A 15821-nucleotide genomic window follows, 5' to 3' on the forward strand; every position below is an offset into this window, starting at 1 on the left:
ACCTAGTGGACTAAAATGACAACGTTGAAACCTTGTTGGACCCACAGACAAAAAATAAAATATTTGGACTAAACTGACAAAATAGTCCAAGGAATAAAATAACATTTAACTCAAAAATATATGAGAAAAATGCCCGGATAGTCCCTGTGGTTTCGCCTTTTTTCACCTATAGTCCCCAACTTTCTAAAATTACCTGAATAGTCCCCAAGTTTTCATTTTTTTTGTTCCCGGATAGTCTCTGGGTCTAACTTCAGTTTGTTTTCTCAGTTAAGTGGGTGTGAAATGACAAAAATACCATTTCTTTTAAAAGGCCAAACCACAGGGACTATCCGGGCATCTTCTTCATTTTTAGAGAAAAACCCCACCACCACACTTCATCTTCAACCTCCACCCACCATCACCCTCCTCCACCCTCCACCATCACCACCACAGTCACCTGAACTGCCATAATCCTACCATCAACAATATCGCCTGAAACATCATCATGTCCGGCGAAAACTAATAGAATCTGAAACAAATGAGAAACAAATGTTTTAGAATTGTGTAAAGTTTCTATTTTTATGAGTACCCAGATCTCAACTCAATCTAGTTTTGACAAATTCACTCCAAACCCTAATTCCCAAAAGGAGCTTAATTTTTACTTATCAAATACAAAATCAAAACATTTTCTCAATGTAATATACAGTAATCAAATATTATATTCAAACAAAAATACCCTAATTACATACTTTAAACAGTAATTAAAATTAAAAACCATGAAAGCTTCAATTTCTCCCAAATAACACATACTAAACAATTATTAAGAACAAAAACTCCATGAAAAAAATTAATAAAGATTTTGAAAGCTTCAATTTTTTTAACAAAACAAGGAAAACAGAAACAAACTCTAAAATTATCATATCAACAGTAATGAGAAGACAAAAAAAATTCTTAAAAAGGAAACAAAATAACAAAGTTAAGATATAACCTGTAGAACTAATAGCTCAGTCCAACATTTCCTTCTAGAAAAAACAATCTTGAACTCCATTAAATATCTCAAATTAATCTTTCGTAAACATCAAATCACAGCTACAGACGAAACCCAGATCAGACAACCCACCATTAACAAAACCCACAATTTTTCTCGTATTATTAACAAAAATAACAACTGGGTTTTCGAATTCGAGTTGTTATTGTGATGAAAACAACAAAAAGTTTCAAAATTTGAGGGTGAATTGAGTGAAAAACGATGAATTTGATAGTGGGGTGAATCTTGTTTGATGAATTGTGGGGTTGATTGGTGGTTTTAGATTGGATTGATTTGAATTGAATTGAACAGTGAATTTGTTGGAGTTAATGGTGTGTTGTTCTTGAGGGGGGGGGGGGGGGGGCAGGTGTGTTGGGGTTTCGATGAGAGAGGTGAGTAGAAAAGGGGACAAAAGATGAGTGGGTGTGGGGGTGGAGGAGGATGATGGTGGGTGGAGGTTGAAGATGAAATGTGGTGGTGGGGTTTTATAAATAAAAATGAAGAAGATGCTCGGATAGTCCCTGTGGTTTGGCCTTTTTAAGGAAAGGGTATTTTTGACATTTCACACCCTCTTAACAGAGAAAACAAACTGAAGTTAGACCCAGGGACTATCCGGGAACAAAATTGAAAACTTAGGGACTATTCAGGTAATTTTAGAAAGTTGGGGACTATAGATGAAAAAAGGCAAAACCAAAGGGACTATCCGGGCATTTTTCTCAAGTTATACCTTAGGATTAACCAAAGTTCAATGAGCCACTCATGCTAGGGACCCGTACCCGTGGTGGTGGTCAAGGGACATCGAGTGACGCAAGGTCTTACACGACTCACCAGTCAAGCCACCAACTCACCTCACCCTCACCCACCCACCAAACCGCAGCCTTTTTCGAAAAACCAGCACCACCAAAACCCCATTTTTCATCATCATTCTCCATCAACATCCATGGCGGTTGGAGTTCTTGCTTTACAGGGTTCCTTCAACGAGCACCTCGCTGGTTCACATCGTTTTTCCTTACACACATATATCTAACTATGCATGCAGTTATAAAATTTCGTTATTCAACCATCTGTTTGTGTGTTTTTGTAGCCTTAAGGAGGATTGGGGTGAAGGGGGTGGAGATACGGAAGGCGGAACAGTTGGAGAATGTGAGCTCGCTTATTATTCCCGGTGGCGAGAGCACTACCATGGCTAAGCTTGCTGAATTGCATAATCTGGTGAGGTTTTGTTGATCTTTTTCTTTTCTGATGGTTGTTTGTTGTGATTTGGAAAGACCCATGTGTTAATATGTGTTGAAATGATGGTACTGGTTTTTTGCACTCCATGTGTTCGATGAAAGTCCCCTGTGAATCCATCTGTTTTCATGTATATAATAAGTATGAAAGATAAGAATTTATTAACAATCTGTGTTCTAAAACTAGGGTATTTTTGAATTTTGATGAAATTTCAGGTCAAAATAGGAGCATCATTAATTTATCACACATTTTTTACGAACTTTCTCTAGTCTCAAAACATATCCTGAAACTGGAGTTGTATGATTGAATCTGAAATTTGAATTTAAAAAAAATATAGGAAGCTTATCTAGATGTGTGCGTTAGATGCGCTTGATGCGGTGATGGAAACGCATCATTGCAGATGCGATGCGATTCCATGATGCGCGTGAGATGCGTACAATGCGTGATGTGGTATGGCGCGGCTGCATTTGAACAAATTAGATCATCATTTGCAATGGGTGTGCGTTTTCCAAATCTGATTGAACAAATTTGACCATTGATTGAGCAATGAGTTTGAATATATAAACAAACTAGACCGTCGATTGAACAAACCTGACCAGAGATGATAAGAATATCTTATATTGTAGTGTTTAAAAGTTAAGAAACTAAAATATTATCTACAAATAATTTTTAGTCTTTTTTCTTTAATAATGAACACCTTGCATGCGTGATGCGTGTGCCTCGCGCATCGGCTTTTGGGATCAAAGTATTAAACGCATCGGAGTGCCTTGCGTCTTTTAAAACCAAACTAGACAACATATGACATATGAAGCTAGAAATAACAAAGTAACAAACCACAAAATATGATCGTAACTTTATCAAAATGAACATATGCCTCGAAGGAGAGAATTCTGGATACTGGATGGTTTGTTTTTAATTATTATTTGATCACACTGTTTCTTTACATCTGAACTCGATTGGTACTCTTTTGGTAGTTTCCTGCGCTTCGTGAGTTTGTAAAGATGGGAAAACCAGTTTGGGGAACTTGTGCTGGTCTTATCTTCTTGGCAGATAAAGCAACTGGTGAGAGTTTGTTTAATTATTTATCAGCATTTTTTTATTTATCAAGTTGTACTTGTACACAATTAATATTGGTATACAAAGAACTATCTAATTAATATAAATACGCTTCGATGTGAACTTTTCTAGTGTTTTCGGATGCAACATATGAAAAAAAGTGTCTTTTTAACACATATATTTTCTCATTTATTAATTTCAAGCTGTTCTGGTTTTCTTTTCAGGACAGAAAACAGGAGGACAGGAACTTGTTGGAGGGCTTGATTGTACAGTTCATCGTAATTTCTTTGGTAGTCAGGCAAGTATTAATCATTTTTATAAGAACCATAGCTAAAACTGCAATATATCATAATTGAAAATATTAGTTTAATTAATTTTCTTTTAAATATCACATACAGATTCAGAGCTTTGAGGCCGAGCTTCCAGTACCAGAGCTTGCTGCTACGGAAGGGGGCCCACCAAGTTTTCGTGCTGTTTTTATCCGTGCTCCTGCAATCCTTGAAGTGGGACCCGGTGTCGAAGTGCTGGCTTCTGTTTCTATTCAATCCAACAAAAATGTTGATTTTAATCCTGCTCTTCAAGATAATCAAGAGGTAAACATGTCTTGTTTCCTAACATGTTAAACCTTTTACTTGTCTGTATAACATCTAATCTGTTTATAAAATATTAATGGCCACCTTTATTTCGATCCGTAGACCCATTTTGTCATCTAGTTAGACTGTTAGACTATATCTTAAGAGGTTCATGTTTAACCATTTAGTAATTATTTATGAATGGTTCAATTCGGGTTATGTTGTGTCTTTAACGGGCCAAAAGGGAAATAATTTAGCTTAAAGAGAAATGGGTATATGGTTTGAAAGGTGGAAAATTGTATATTCCTTTTGGTGTAAGGGGAGGGGGGGTGGTCACTAGTGATAAAATTTCTATCACTCACAATATCCAATCATGTTCCGCCATGTCAGCAACCATTTTTCCATCACTCACAACCTTTTTTAGTGGGGGTGGTCATCACTCACCACCACACCCAACAATTTCCCCCCAACCAACAATTCCTCACACAAAATCAATTCATCACGCCGTTAATTTTCTAACGTGTGCATCTTCCACGCGTTATACTTTTAAGGTGGGGGTGGGAGTTTGTTTTTTATCACTCGTTGATTTTACATATCACGCGTTATAGGTCCTCCACCCCCCCTCCCCTAAGACCCTCTAAATGATTTTCCTAACAGTGTGTTCCAGAGTTCACTAATGGAAGGAAAGGAAAAGAAATAAAAAGAAAGTAAAAATATTTTGTGTTCCAGAGTTTCATTTAAGGAAGGAAAAGAAAGGAAATGAAAGGAAAACTAGGCTAAATTATTTAGTTTTTTTATCCTTCCGATTTGGAAGGAAATGGTGGGAAAGACATGTAGGATCGTATTCTGACCCGAACGAGTCGTTCAGAGGCTTTCTCCTTGGTTTCAGGTGCGGAATTACAAGAAACTAAGGTAGAAGTAGCACGCAGATCACTTTAACTACTTGTTTTATTGATTTGACGCTGATTACACTTCAAATCTCGCACCGGCAAAGCTTCGGCACGATTTCTCTAACTATTACAACTGGAATCGCTAATGAGGTATTTATAGTGTTTGGGAACCGCTTATTGGACAGGCCCAATAAGCGGTCCAGACAAGTCATAAGAGCGATCCAAGAAGACTGTCACTCGAGCGGTCCATGCCTTGTCATACGAGCGATCCAAACACTAAGTGTCCTAAAGAGCGATCCAACATCTAAACGGACCTAATGAGCGATCCAACTACATACAACCTAAACAATTTTACAATCATTTAACAACCATTCCTATTCTAAGACTCTAAGACTCGAACGAAGATGTAGTCGACAGACAACTGCACCAACAGACTCCCCCTTGAATGTTGACGGAATCTTCAGTGAGAGTCTTCAACACGACATTCTCGGATATAGTTCGATCTTCTTCAAGAATTCTGCCTGGATCTAACTTTCTTTGGCTATAACCTTCATCAGACTCCCCCTATCACTCTGCTAGGATAGTCGTCTGGGATTTTGTTACCACCATCGAAATTATCTCCTGGCTTCTCTCTGTTCAGCTCATCATCTCTGGTTCTGATATATCTCCTGGCTATCTGTAGCAACAGGATCAGAAACCTGCAAAACTCAACCACTCTATCACAAAACAGAATAATTGTGATTCAACTTAATGAATCAACTTAATTATGTGATACTGTTTTCAATAAACCACTGCTTCACAAATTTGAAACATTTCAATTACTGATTCAACCTACTGAATCATTTTAAACATTTCAAACGACTTAACCAACCTGTCTGTTCATCAAGTTTAGCCTTTGAGATTTTGAAAATCAGCTCTTCACCATCAGTTGTCGAAAATCTTTTTGGATTTTTGAAAATAAGAAACATGAATGCAAAGACAAAAATTTAAATGCAAAACAAACATATTTTTGTGAGTTTGTGCAAGAGAATCATATCAGTTTTTGAGACACGTCACGAGCACCGTTAAGCTTCTAATCGTTTTAAGTTCTAAACGATTCACGTTGATTGACGATATTGTTGTCCACTTAAGCTCAATCTAACAACTTTCGAAATGCTTACCGATACGTTTAAGGTATATTAATTATGCACTAAGTTCTTATGGACCCCACGATCTCAGCATATCCCCTCATCATGCAATACACTAACTCAAGTAATGCCTTTAAACTTTCATCAACTGTGATATGTGCGAAAACAAAGCAGAATGTTTAAACATTAACAATCAGGTCGATACTTCCGTATACGCAGAGAAAGTCCAATGTTTAAACAAAATAAGAAAATAAAACAAGTTGAAGTTGTTTAGGCTTTAACCACCAGGTCGATACTTCCGTATACGCAGAGGAGGTCCAAAGCTTAAACGAAACACCAAAGAAAATAAAGCAGAACGTTTAGGCAACAACATCCAGGTCGATACTCACGTATACGCAGAGGATGTCCGATGCTTAAACAAAATAAAAAAATCAAACAAGTTTAAATCTTTGCAAAATGAAATGCACAATCACAGCGACTTTTCAGCAAAGTTGTGAAAGTTCACAAACTCAACCAGTTTTATGCTTTTTGGCATTCAGCGATTACCGAGTAGGCACACAGTCAAGAAGGACAAAACTAAGTACTATGCTTTCAACCATGTTTCCCACTAGAACTAGGCTTTTACATTTAAGTTTGTATCGTTATCGCAAATCTACTAGTCTAGCTGAGCCTATCGTCACATCTTTAGTGAGACCGTTTATCACATTTAGCATTACATTTCTTTAGCATGCTGTGATAGTCCACTGATTTACAATCATTTCCTCTTTTTCACAACAAAACTCATTTTTAACTTTTTTAATGTTTTTGACATTTTCAAATTTTCTAATTTTTTTTAAAATTTTCTCCCCCTAAAATCAAAATATGTTTCAATTTTGATTTTCTGGGAAAATTTGAAACAAACTGTACAAACTTGACAACCTGATGAGAATCACTTCAATTCTCTATCCACCTGGCATAAACAATCAGAACTCCCCCTCACAACAAACTATTTTCCCATTGTGATTTCAAAACACTTAAGTTTGTTTTAATCAAAATGGCTTTTCCGGAAAACTTAGTTTGTTTACCAAACAGTTTAGGTACGGGGTTACTTCATCATCTTGTTTTCTACGCAAAAGTAGGAAAATCCAAGTACAAGTTAATGTCCTTGATTTACCATATGCAGTCCAGAATCCTCTGTACCACTTGTAAAATATTCACAAACACAACCAAACCTCTTTACCGTTTGCATGATTGACGTTACCGAATAAAATTCAAGAAAGATGCCGATTCATGATCCACGATACCATCTTGGGATCTCCGGCAATTCCTGCAAAATCTTCAAACACAGATTTAAAAAGATGCCGATTCATGCTCCACTCTTACAAACCTGGGAGCTCCGGCAAGTCAGGTTTTTCTATTTGAAAAGTTTCACCCAAGCCTGACCAGCCTTGGGTGATTTTGAATTCTTATTCAACAATGGTGGAAAATTTTTCTCATCCATTGTTAAACTAGAATTCTCGACCTTTACCTCAACACATGGCTCCTCTGGCTTTACCATTCCAGAATCATTGCCTGAATGTGGCTTGTCTGACTTTAATGAGTCAGATTCATCGCCGACATGTGGCTCCTTTGTTTCTGAAGAAACAGATTCATCGCCAGGAAGTGAAAACTTCACTTTCTTCTTTTTCTTCTCCTCTTTTGTCCCCAAATTTGTATCTGATGAATTCTTTTTGCTTGTCTTTACAGCGGAGGTAGTAGATTCATCAGAACTTTTATTCTTACCAACGGATGAACCCGAGGACAAAATCTTTTCGAGATATTCTCTCGCTTTCTTTCTCTTTTTCCTCAGTCGATCTTTCTGCCCCTGAGAAAGCTTCACTTTTGTTTCTTGAACTTTAGATTCTTTGACTTTCTGTTCTTTGACGTTTTGACCCGAAGCTTTCAATTCTTTGGGCTTGACAACGACTGGTATTTTCTTTGCCATTTTCTGAGAATTGGCCCTCAATCTTTCATGCGATCTCCTTGGGCAATCTCGGGCAATGTGATCTTTGATATTGCAATTATAGCACCTCCTGGTCTCATAACTCCAGTATTGGCAGTTAACAGCAATATGCCCCTGATATCCACAGCTGTAGCACACCCTGTTATCATACCAGTTACCACCTTCACACCAAACGCTCAGATCATAGCATTGTCTGGCTTGGTGATATTCCTTCCTCAAATGTGCTGGTTTTGACGCTTTTGCACTGTGGTTTGTCCTGCACACAACAAATTTTGAATTTTCATTTTCTATTTTTTGTAATTTTTTCTTTTGATTGGATGATCGCACTGATGAGTTTTTTCCTTCATTTTTAAAGTTTTGATTCTGTTTTACAATCTTCTTCACAGGTTTTTGCTTAGAGCATTCACCTTTTTCAGTTGATTGCAGAACAGTTTTCTGAAATTTTTCTTTCAGCTTTAAAAACAATTTTTGTTTTTCTTTCTTAACATTTTCATCATCCGACTCTGTCACAGACTCATCTGCTGAATAAAATTTCTCATTTTCCTCATCAGTTTTATCATCACAATCTTTGACTTTGACTTTGTCAAAGTTTATATCCTTTTCACTCATCGGAACTGAATTGATCGGTTTTGGACAAGGAATATTCAACTTGTCAGATTTAGTCGCAAAACTGATCAATTTCTTCTCAAGTTTATCTATCTTGGTCCTGGAATTCTTAGCTTCTTCCTCAAGCTGAGATATTCTCTCAAGATGAGACTTGATGGAATTTTCATTCTCAACCTTCAAATTTTCAAGAACCGACTTTTCATTTATCAAAATTTTGATCTGTTCCTGAAATTTTGATTCATTTGCTTTTAGATTCTTGTTTTCAAGCTTTATCCAGAAATCCTTATCTTCTGACGATTTCTTTTTTGCTTTCAAGCTCTTTTACTAACTCTTTGATTCTCTTTTGAGCGCTTTCACCTTCTTTTTCAAGTTCGACAATTTTCTGAAGATGGGAATTTATCATCTTTTGTTTTTCAATGTTGTTTTTACTAAACACATTTTTCCCATCTTCAAGAATTTTCACTTGCCCTTCAAATTCTTGATATTTCAAAGTCAAACTGTTAAAATCAATCAACAGTTTGTCATTTTCTGCTTTCAATTTCTCACAATCTTTTTCCAGAGAAAGAATCTGGTTTTCAGCAACGTGCTTCTTGTCTTTCAACTTTTTGACTGTAAATGCCAAACTTTCTATGTCTCTCACGAGTTTGTCATTGTCAGTCTTAAAGTTATCGCATGTTGAGCACATTGTTTCATTCTTCACCGATTCTTCAGCTTTTGAAGTTTCTTCTTCCTTTGCTATCAATGCACCTGCACAAAACAATTTAACGAAATCAAAAGGGTTTCCATTATTATCAATATAACAACCTCGTTTGAAATCGTATTTCAGCACATGTTTTGCCCTGATACATTTAGTAACCCTTTTGTGCATCTCATCAAACACATCTAAACTTAGATCTAGCACATTATACTCCAAAACCTTGATCAAATCTTTCTTTTGCTTTCTGGTTTCAAGTTCACGAGCTTGAAGTTTGCTGATGAATTGATTTAGAGGTAGTTTTGAAAAATTTGAGTTCTCCCTTAAATTCTTCAAACATTCACCCCACTCAATCGGTAATGCATCTGCAAATTTTTCCAATTTTTCAACATTTGACAGATATATCTCATGATCTTTCATATAATTCAGTAAAACACTATATCGGTCTTTGAGATCCTCCAACGTTTCGTCTTTCAGACACACGAAATATTTGAACCTTTTTGCCCAACCATCTTTGCTCACTTTTCTATACCCCTCATCTAGAAATCCGTTATTCCAGTTATTAAATCTTTCGAAATAATAGTTTTCCTGTTCATCAAACATCATTGCCATGTTTCGCAAAACAAACCGACACGTGTTTGTTGACGAATACGCGATCTAAATGTGATAGAAAAGCGAACCAAACAGCAGTTGATCCAAATAAGCGGTCCAGATACACAGATACACAAACTGGATGACAAATAAGCGGTCCAGAAATTGTCTGAAAAAGCGATCCAGAAATGATCCGAATAAGCGATCCACAACCAATCTTATAAGCGGTCCAAACAAGTTCGGATAAGCGGTTCCTGATCCGTCCGGATAAGCGATTCCTGATCGTTCGAATGAGCGATCCCTGATCTTTCGAATGAGCGATCCTCAATCGTTCGAATGAGCGATTCAAAGGTAATCCGATCGAATGAGCGGTTCCTGATTCGTCCGGATAAGCGGTCCAAGAGCTGTTCGAACGAGCGGTTCCTGATTCGTCCGGATAAGCGGTCCAAGAGCTGTTCGAACGAGCGGTTCAACTTCAGTACCAATTTTGATCCACTAAAACTTTGAGTTTTGATCTGAAACTTTCTAGGGTTTATCTCGATACTATTTAGCACAATCTGTGAAAAATTGAGCAAATTCCGACCGTGAAATCTTCTCGAATCAGAAAAAAAAGGTGTAGAAGTAAGAAAAAGTGACGAAATCCGGCTAATTTCTGCAGAGAACCTCCTCCTGAGCTCTGATACCACTTGTAGGATCGTATTCTGACCCGAACGAGTCGTTCAGAGGCTTTCTCCTTGGTTTCAGGTGCGGAATTACAAGAAACTAAGGTAGAAATAGCACGCAGATCACTTTAACTACTTGTTTTATTGATTTGACGCTGATTACACTTCAAATCTCGCACCGGCAAAGCTTCGGCACGATTTCTCTAACTATTACAACTGGAATCGCTAATGAGGTATTTATAGTGTTTGGGAACCGCTTATTGGACAGGCTCAATAAGCGGTCCAGACAAGTCATAAGAGCGATCCAAGAAGACTGTCACTCGAGCGGTCCATGCCTTGTCATACGAGCGATCCAAACACTAAGTGTCCTAAAGAGCGATCCAACATCTAAACGGACCTAATGAGCGATCCAACTACATACAACCTATACAATTTTACAATCATTTAACAACCATTCCTATTCTAAGACTCTAAGACTCGAACGAAGATGTAGTCGACAGACAACTGCACCAACAAGACATCTTTTTTTTTTCCTTTCTCGTCCTCTCCTTTCTCATCTTTACCTTCTTTTCTTTTCCCTCGTTAAGTTAACTCGGGAACAGAGTGTAAAACAATGAGGTAACCAAATATATGAATTGTTACATGTTTTGACAGTCTAGCTAACAATTTGCCTCTATTACTACCATTTCATATATGAATGGGTATATGGCTTAGGTGTAGAGAAACACGAAGGTGGTTCCCACTTATTAATAATTAGAGCACATGAAAATCAACCAAGTTTCATGTTCAAAAATTCAAGTACTGACCTCATGCCCTCTTCACACTTGAATTTGAAAAAAAGTAATATTCGAAATGGCCAGATGTTGATTGAATATTATCAATGTCAAATTTGTGCCACATACGAACAATATGTTGTTTAACAATACTAAATGCCTGCTTGTGAGCGATGAACAACCTTTTCCTCTTTCACGCTCTCTTTTGGAGGCTCATAATTCATAAACCAAACAGTTTTTTTTCCTCCATGTATAATACATTTACCAATTTTTTCAAAAGTACATTATTGTAACCATTTTCATGCAGTTTCTCCTGAAGTCCCTCACTCACGGACCCATCATGATACCTATGTGCCAAACTAAATGTCATTCCCGCTTTTGTTCTTACTGGCCCCCGCTTCTATTATATTAGCCACACAATTTGACGCACAAATTTTAATTTAATGATTGAGCTTCGAATGGACATTTTAGCACCCATCAACACCCACGGATCATCCACATTTACTGGCTCTTTCACATCATCTACTAAAGCCCTCATGCATAGCCCAGCATTCTCGACACACATTGAGTGGCGGCTTGTCGCATCCCACCCAGGATGGGGCCTAATGTGACCGTTTATACCAATCTTAGCAGCCCAAAGCTTAAATGCATTTATATATTACATTGATACCCCGAATCCCACAAGGAAAGTTCTAAATCTGCGTCAATAATAAAACTAAGGAAAATAAAGTTTTAAGTTAAGCTTATAGGCTGTAACCGTAAGCTCAGGGGCTTGATAAAAACTTAAAAGTAGACTTGTAGGAATAATCAAGGTGGGTATAGGCTTGGCTCGGAGTGTTTGAAGATCATATGATTAGAAGAAAACTTTCTTAAGACTTTTTATATCGGTGGTTGTTAAACAAAGAAAAATGTTTAAGCAGATTCCAGAAGAAAACTTCTAATAACGAACCAGATACGATGATTGTCAGTGATAACTCTGTTATTTTAATGTCAAAACATAGTGCCATTCTGAACCGAAAACAGGTATAGTAGTGATAGCAAATTTACGTATTCAGTAGCAGCATATTTTTGTTTTGTTATAGTTGTAATGTAATAGTGTGTAATCTGGTTACTGAGTTTATATTTAAATTTTGACTGTTCATGTTTAGGGGAGTGCTGAATCGGATACTAGCAAAGTGATTGTAGCTGTGAAGCAGGGCAACATACTAGCAACCGCATTTCATCCTGAATTGACTATCGACTCTCGATGGTATTTCATTTTCCACTTCTATATTGTTTATTTAATCTAATACGTGGCAACATGGACTGGTCAAATGGTAATATATTAGCAATGGGTTAGATTAGAACGGGTCAGGACCTTCTGGTTTGACCCAATGTAGTTTTCGATTTATATATAATCGGCGACTTTCGAGTTTCGACCAATTTGACACGTTTGAATTGTCTCCTTGTTAGCTAAATATTTTGAATCAACCTATTTGACCCGTTTACATTCAAACCACTTATAAGACATGTGATATACTCATGTTGGCTTTTATACAGGCATAGTTACTTTATGAAAATGTTGCCCAGCAACAATGAAATAACGGCAGCGAGCAGCAGCAGCAGCTACTATGCAGATCAAGAAAGTTACTTGTACAACAAGCAACCGAAAACCGACCTTCCTATATATGAATAGAAATAAATTTCATCAACATATAGGTGACCAATTCTTTGGGCCGTTTTACAGATGGCTGAAAGCTTTCAAAATAGAATGATCCCTTATAGGGGCTATCTGCAAGTTCCAGTTGTTACTGTATATATAACAATGGAAATGGTTTCTTATTGCTTTTCCTTTTAACGGAATCTTTTGATTTTTAATTTTTAATTTTGAAAGTGACTTGGGTCTATTGATTGTAGTGAAGTTGTTCAAAGCTTAGTACCAGTGGTGGATCAAGGATTTTTTGACACCGCAAATGGTATGTTTGTTGCTCAAGAGGGTTTTTGGTTGGTTTGCGTCACATAAATAAGGAAATCTTGTTGTTGCAAACTAGTAAAACTAAGGGGCTGTTTGTTTACCTCTTAATGAGGCTCTCAATGGTTCAGACCTCTTACTAGTTCAGCACTTAATGGTTTAGACTGTTTGTTTCACAAGCAGATGTCTGAATGGTTCAGACATTTGCCTCTGAATGGTTAAGATTTTTACAGAGTCTGAATGGTTAAGACCTCTAATCTGAATTGGTTAGACATTTACCTCTGAACGGTTAAGCATCATAAGGCTCTTAATGGTTCAGACCTCTTACTGGTTCAACACTTAATGGTTCAGACCTCATACTGGTTCAACACTTAACCATTCAGATGTTGTCAAACAGCCCCTAAGAGCTACGTTAGTTTTTTTTTTTTTTTTTTTTTTCAGATACATTAAGTTGGGTATCTACCTGAACCCGGTATTAAAAAAACCCGATTTGTGCACCTCTACGTAAAAATATTAAATAGCAGGGCCGATTGATTTAGCACTAAGCACTCTTGCTCCAATGATGGCCACTAAATAAACCAATCTGAACTGATTTTGGCAACAATAATGTTTTCACACACAAATAAAATAAGTCAGGTAACATATATTACGTTATGATTGTACAGTATGAATTTGATTTACTTTACGTTTTGATCCAATTGCAATGCTTATATAGGTTACATTGAGTTTAATCGGATACGTCGGAACACACGTTTTCATATGGTTAACGTATCACATAAAGCTTAAATTAATCCATTCAATGTTTGCAATGTATTCGGGTCGCAATGCTCGCGGGCCTAATTACTAGTTATATAGTATATAAAATGACAAAATATCAAATACAAAATATCTTATCGTACAAGACGTACGAATGGAGTAAAAAAGTTAAAAAAAAAAAACATTGTGGCATTTTCGCAATTATTTTACTCGTAGAGTAATTATAAAATTACTTTACAAATGATCTTGTATGGTAATTTTGATCTTGTAAGGTAATTTTGATCTTATAGGATAATTTTGTGAAGTATCATAATTACTCTACAAATGATCTCGTAGGGTAATTTTGATCTTGTAAAGTAAATTTGATCTTGTTGGGTAATTTTGATCATCTACATGATCTTGTAGGGTAATTTTGATAATTACCCTATGAGTAAAATAATTACGAAAATAACACCATTTTTTTTTTCAAGTTAAAATAAGATATTAAACCGTAAAAACTAAATTGTAAATCTAAACATACAAATCTCAAACTGATGGACTTGTTTCGAAAGAGAAGGCTAGGTTTGGGCGGTTGAAAACAGGCCAATTTGTTTAGACTCGAATAGTTTAACCTATGTAAGGTATCAAAACAAAAACAATTAAAAAGATTTCATCATCCCACACTTCGCCATCTCTCCGAACACAAAACCACCGTCAGCGGCGGCGTTTGTCAGAACACCCGCCGTCTGACCACCATTCCCCCATACGGTCGGACCACCCAACAACAACGCCGGAGACTTATTAATCATCATCAACTCATCCGCTCTTGTCAACACCTTCTTCTCCAACCCCACCAACGACCGCAAATACTGCTCCAACTCCTCCACCGCTAGCCCCTCCGTAGTCCGTACCCTCCTCAAACCACGGCAATCCGCCGCTACTCGACGCCGGCATCATCTCCCTCCGCTTCTTCTCCGCCTCCAGTTCCCTTGAGACCTCCACGTAATGTTCATTAAACTCCTTTGTCGGCAAAGGTGGTGGAGAGTAGTTGTTAACGTTGGTGGTGTTATTATTATTGAGATAACGGTCAAGAAGAACGTGGAAGTTTGGGTGGCCGAATGTGAAAACCCTACCGCCGGGAGAATTAACAAGAATAGCGATTTGGGCTCCGGTTAAGATGCAAAGTTCGGAGACTTTTTTAAAAAGTCCGGTGCGGCGTTTGGAGAAGGTTACTCGACGGCTGTTGGTTTCTTCTATTTTCTTACGGCCTTTGGTAATCTTCTTCTTCTTCATGCTAACTGCTCCAGGAAGAACCATGGTGGTGGATGGTGACGGTGGTGGTAAACTTGTTTTTGAATAGCAGTGGTGTGGTGTGTGGTTAATATTGTGTAAAAGAATAATGATCTAAGATATTTATAAACAAAAGAAGTTTTTGGTAATAACCTTTTTTGATCGAACGGAAAATTCGGGAGCTACGTTCTTAATATGTGAAACAAAAGTAATCACACAATAAATTGGTTTACAAGTTTTAGAATTCGAGGGGTGGTCGGTAACGGTTCTTCCATAAGATTCTGGTTGGATTGCTGGGTCTCGATTGTTCCATTGAAAGTTTGTTTCCCAAATTTATTTTGTTTAGAACGGGTCAAGCATTGCTGGGTCAGTGATCGGTGCAAAAACAATGCCAAACATAGTTTGGAACTGGTCGCAACCACCAGAAACAGAAGCGGAACAGCTGGAGTGGGTAGAATGTTCGGCACTTTTGTCCTCAGTTCGAGTACAAGAGAGGGCCGATACTTGGAAATGGATGTTGGATTCTGGAGGGAGCTTCTCTAGTTAATTCTATGAAGCAGGCCATTATTAATAAAGAAGTTGCACAAAATGATTTTATTTTTACTTGGTGTAAATGGATCCTTTCGAAATGTAACGTCTTTGGTTGGCGGGCAAAGT

General features: G+C 37.3%; 2 protein-coding genes across 3 annotated transcripts; one reads left to right on the forward strand and one right to left on the reverse strand.

Moving 5' to 3' along the window:
* The first annotated feature begins 1773 nt into the window (after positions 1-1773).
* LOC110874405 (probable pyridoxal 5'-phosphate synthase subunit PDX2) lies at positions 1774-13083 on the forward strand. 2 transcript variants are annotated; one of them, XM_022123092.2, is made up of 7 exons: positions 1774-1998; positions 2091-2218; positions 3211-3298; positions 3517-3590; positions 3691-3874; positions 12335-12437; positions 12728-13083. In XM_022123092.2, exons 1-7 carry the CDS (start codon positions 1947-1949, stop codon positions 12861-12863), a joined length of 765 nt encoding a protein of 254 aa, XP_021978784.1. In that variant the 5' UTR covers positions 1774-1946; the 3' UTR covers positions 12864-13083. The 2 variants fall into 2 exon arrangements, with proteins under 2 accessions (XP_021978784.1, XP_021978782.1); XM_022123090.2 differs by having other exon boundaries at positions 1777-1998; positions 3691-3885; positions 12337-12437.
* Positions 13084-14690: 1607 nt separating this feature from the next.
* On the reverse strand, positions 14691-15191 carry LOC110929306 (agamous-like MADS-box protein AGL62). The gene has a single exon (XM_022172445.1). The coding sequence runs from the start codon at positions 15189-15191 to the stop codon at positions 14691-14693; it is 501 nt and encodes a 166-aa protein (XP_022028137.1).
* Between the last annotated feature and the right edge of the window lie 630 nt (positions 15192-15821).

The sequence above is a fragment of the Helianthus annuus genome, chromosome 1 (assembly GCF_002127325.2).
Source record: "Helianthus annuus cultivar XRQ/B chromosome 1, HanXRQr2.0-SUNRISE, whole genome shotgun sequence".
Classification (NCBI taxonomy): Eukaryota; Viridiplantae; Streptophyta; class Magnoliopsida; order Asterales; family Asteraceae; genus Helianthus; species Helianthus annuus.

Excerpts from the sequence above, each read along its gene's own strand:
- LOC110874405 (XM_022123090.2), top strand. The coding sequence starts at position 1,947 with ATGGCGGTTGGAGTTCTTGCTTTACAGGGTTCCTTCAACGAGCACCTC. Across the intron at positions 2,219-3,210 it reads TTGCTGAATTGCATAATCTG|TTTCCTGCGCTTCGTGAGTT; the intron begins GTGAGGTTTTGT and ends CTCTTTTGGTAG. Across the intron at positions 12,438-12,727 it reads TTGACTATCGACTCTCGATG|GCATAGTTACTTTATGAAAA; the intron begins GTATTTCATTTT and ends GCTTTTATACAG.
- LOC110929306 (XM_022172445.1), bottom strand. The coding sequence starts at position 15,191 with ATGGTTCTTCCTGGAGCAGTTAGCATGAAGAAGAAGAAGATTACCAAA.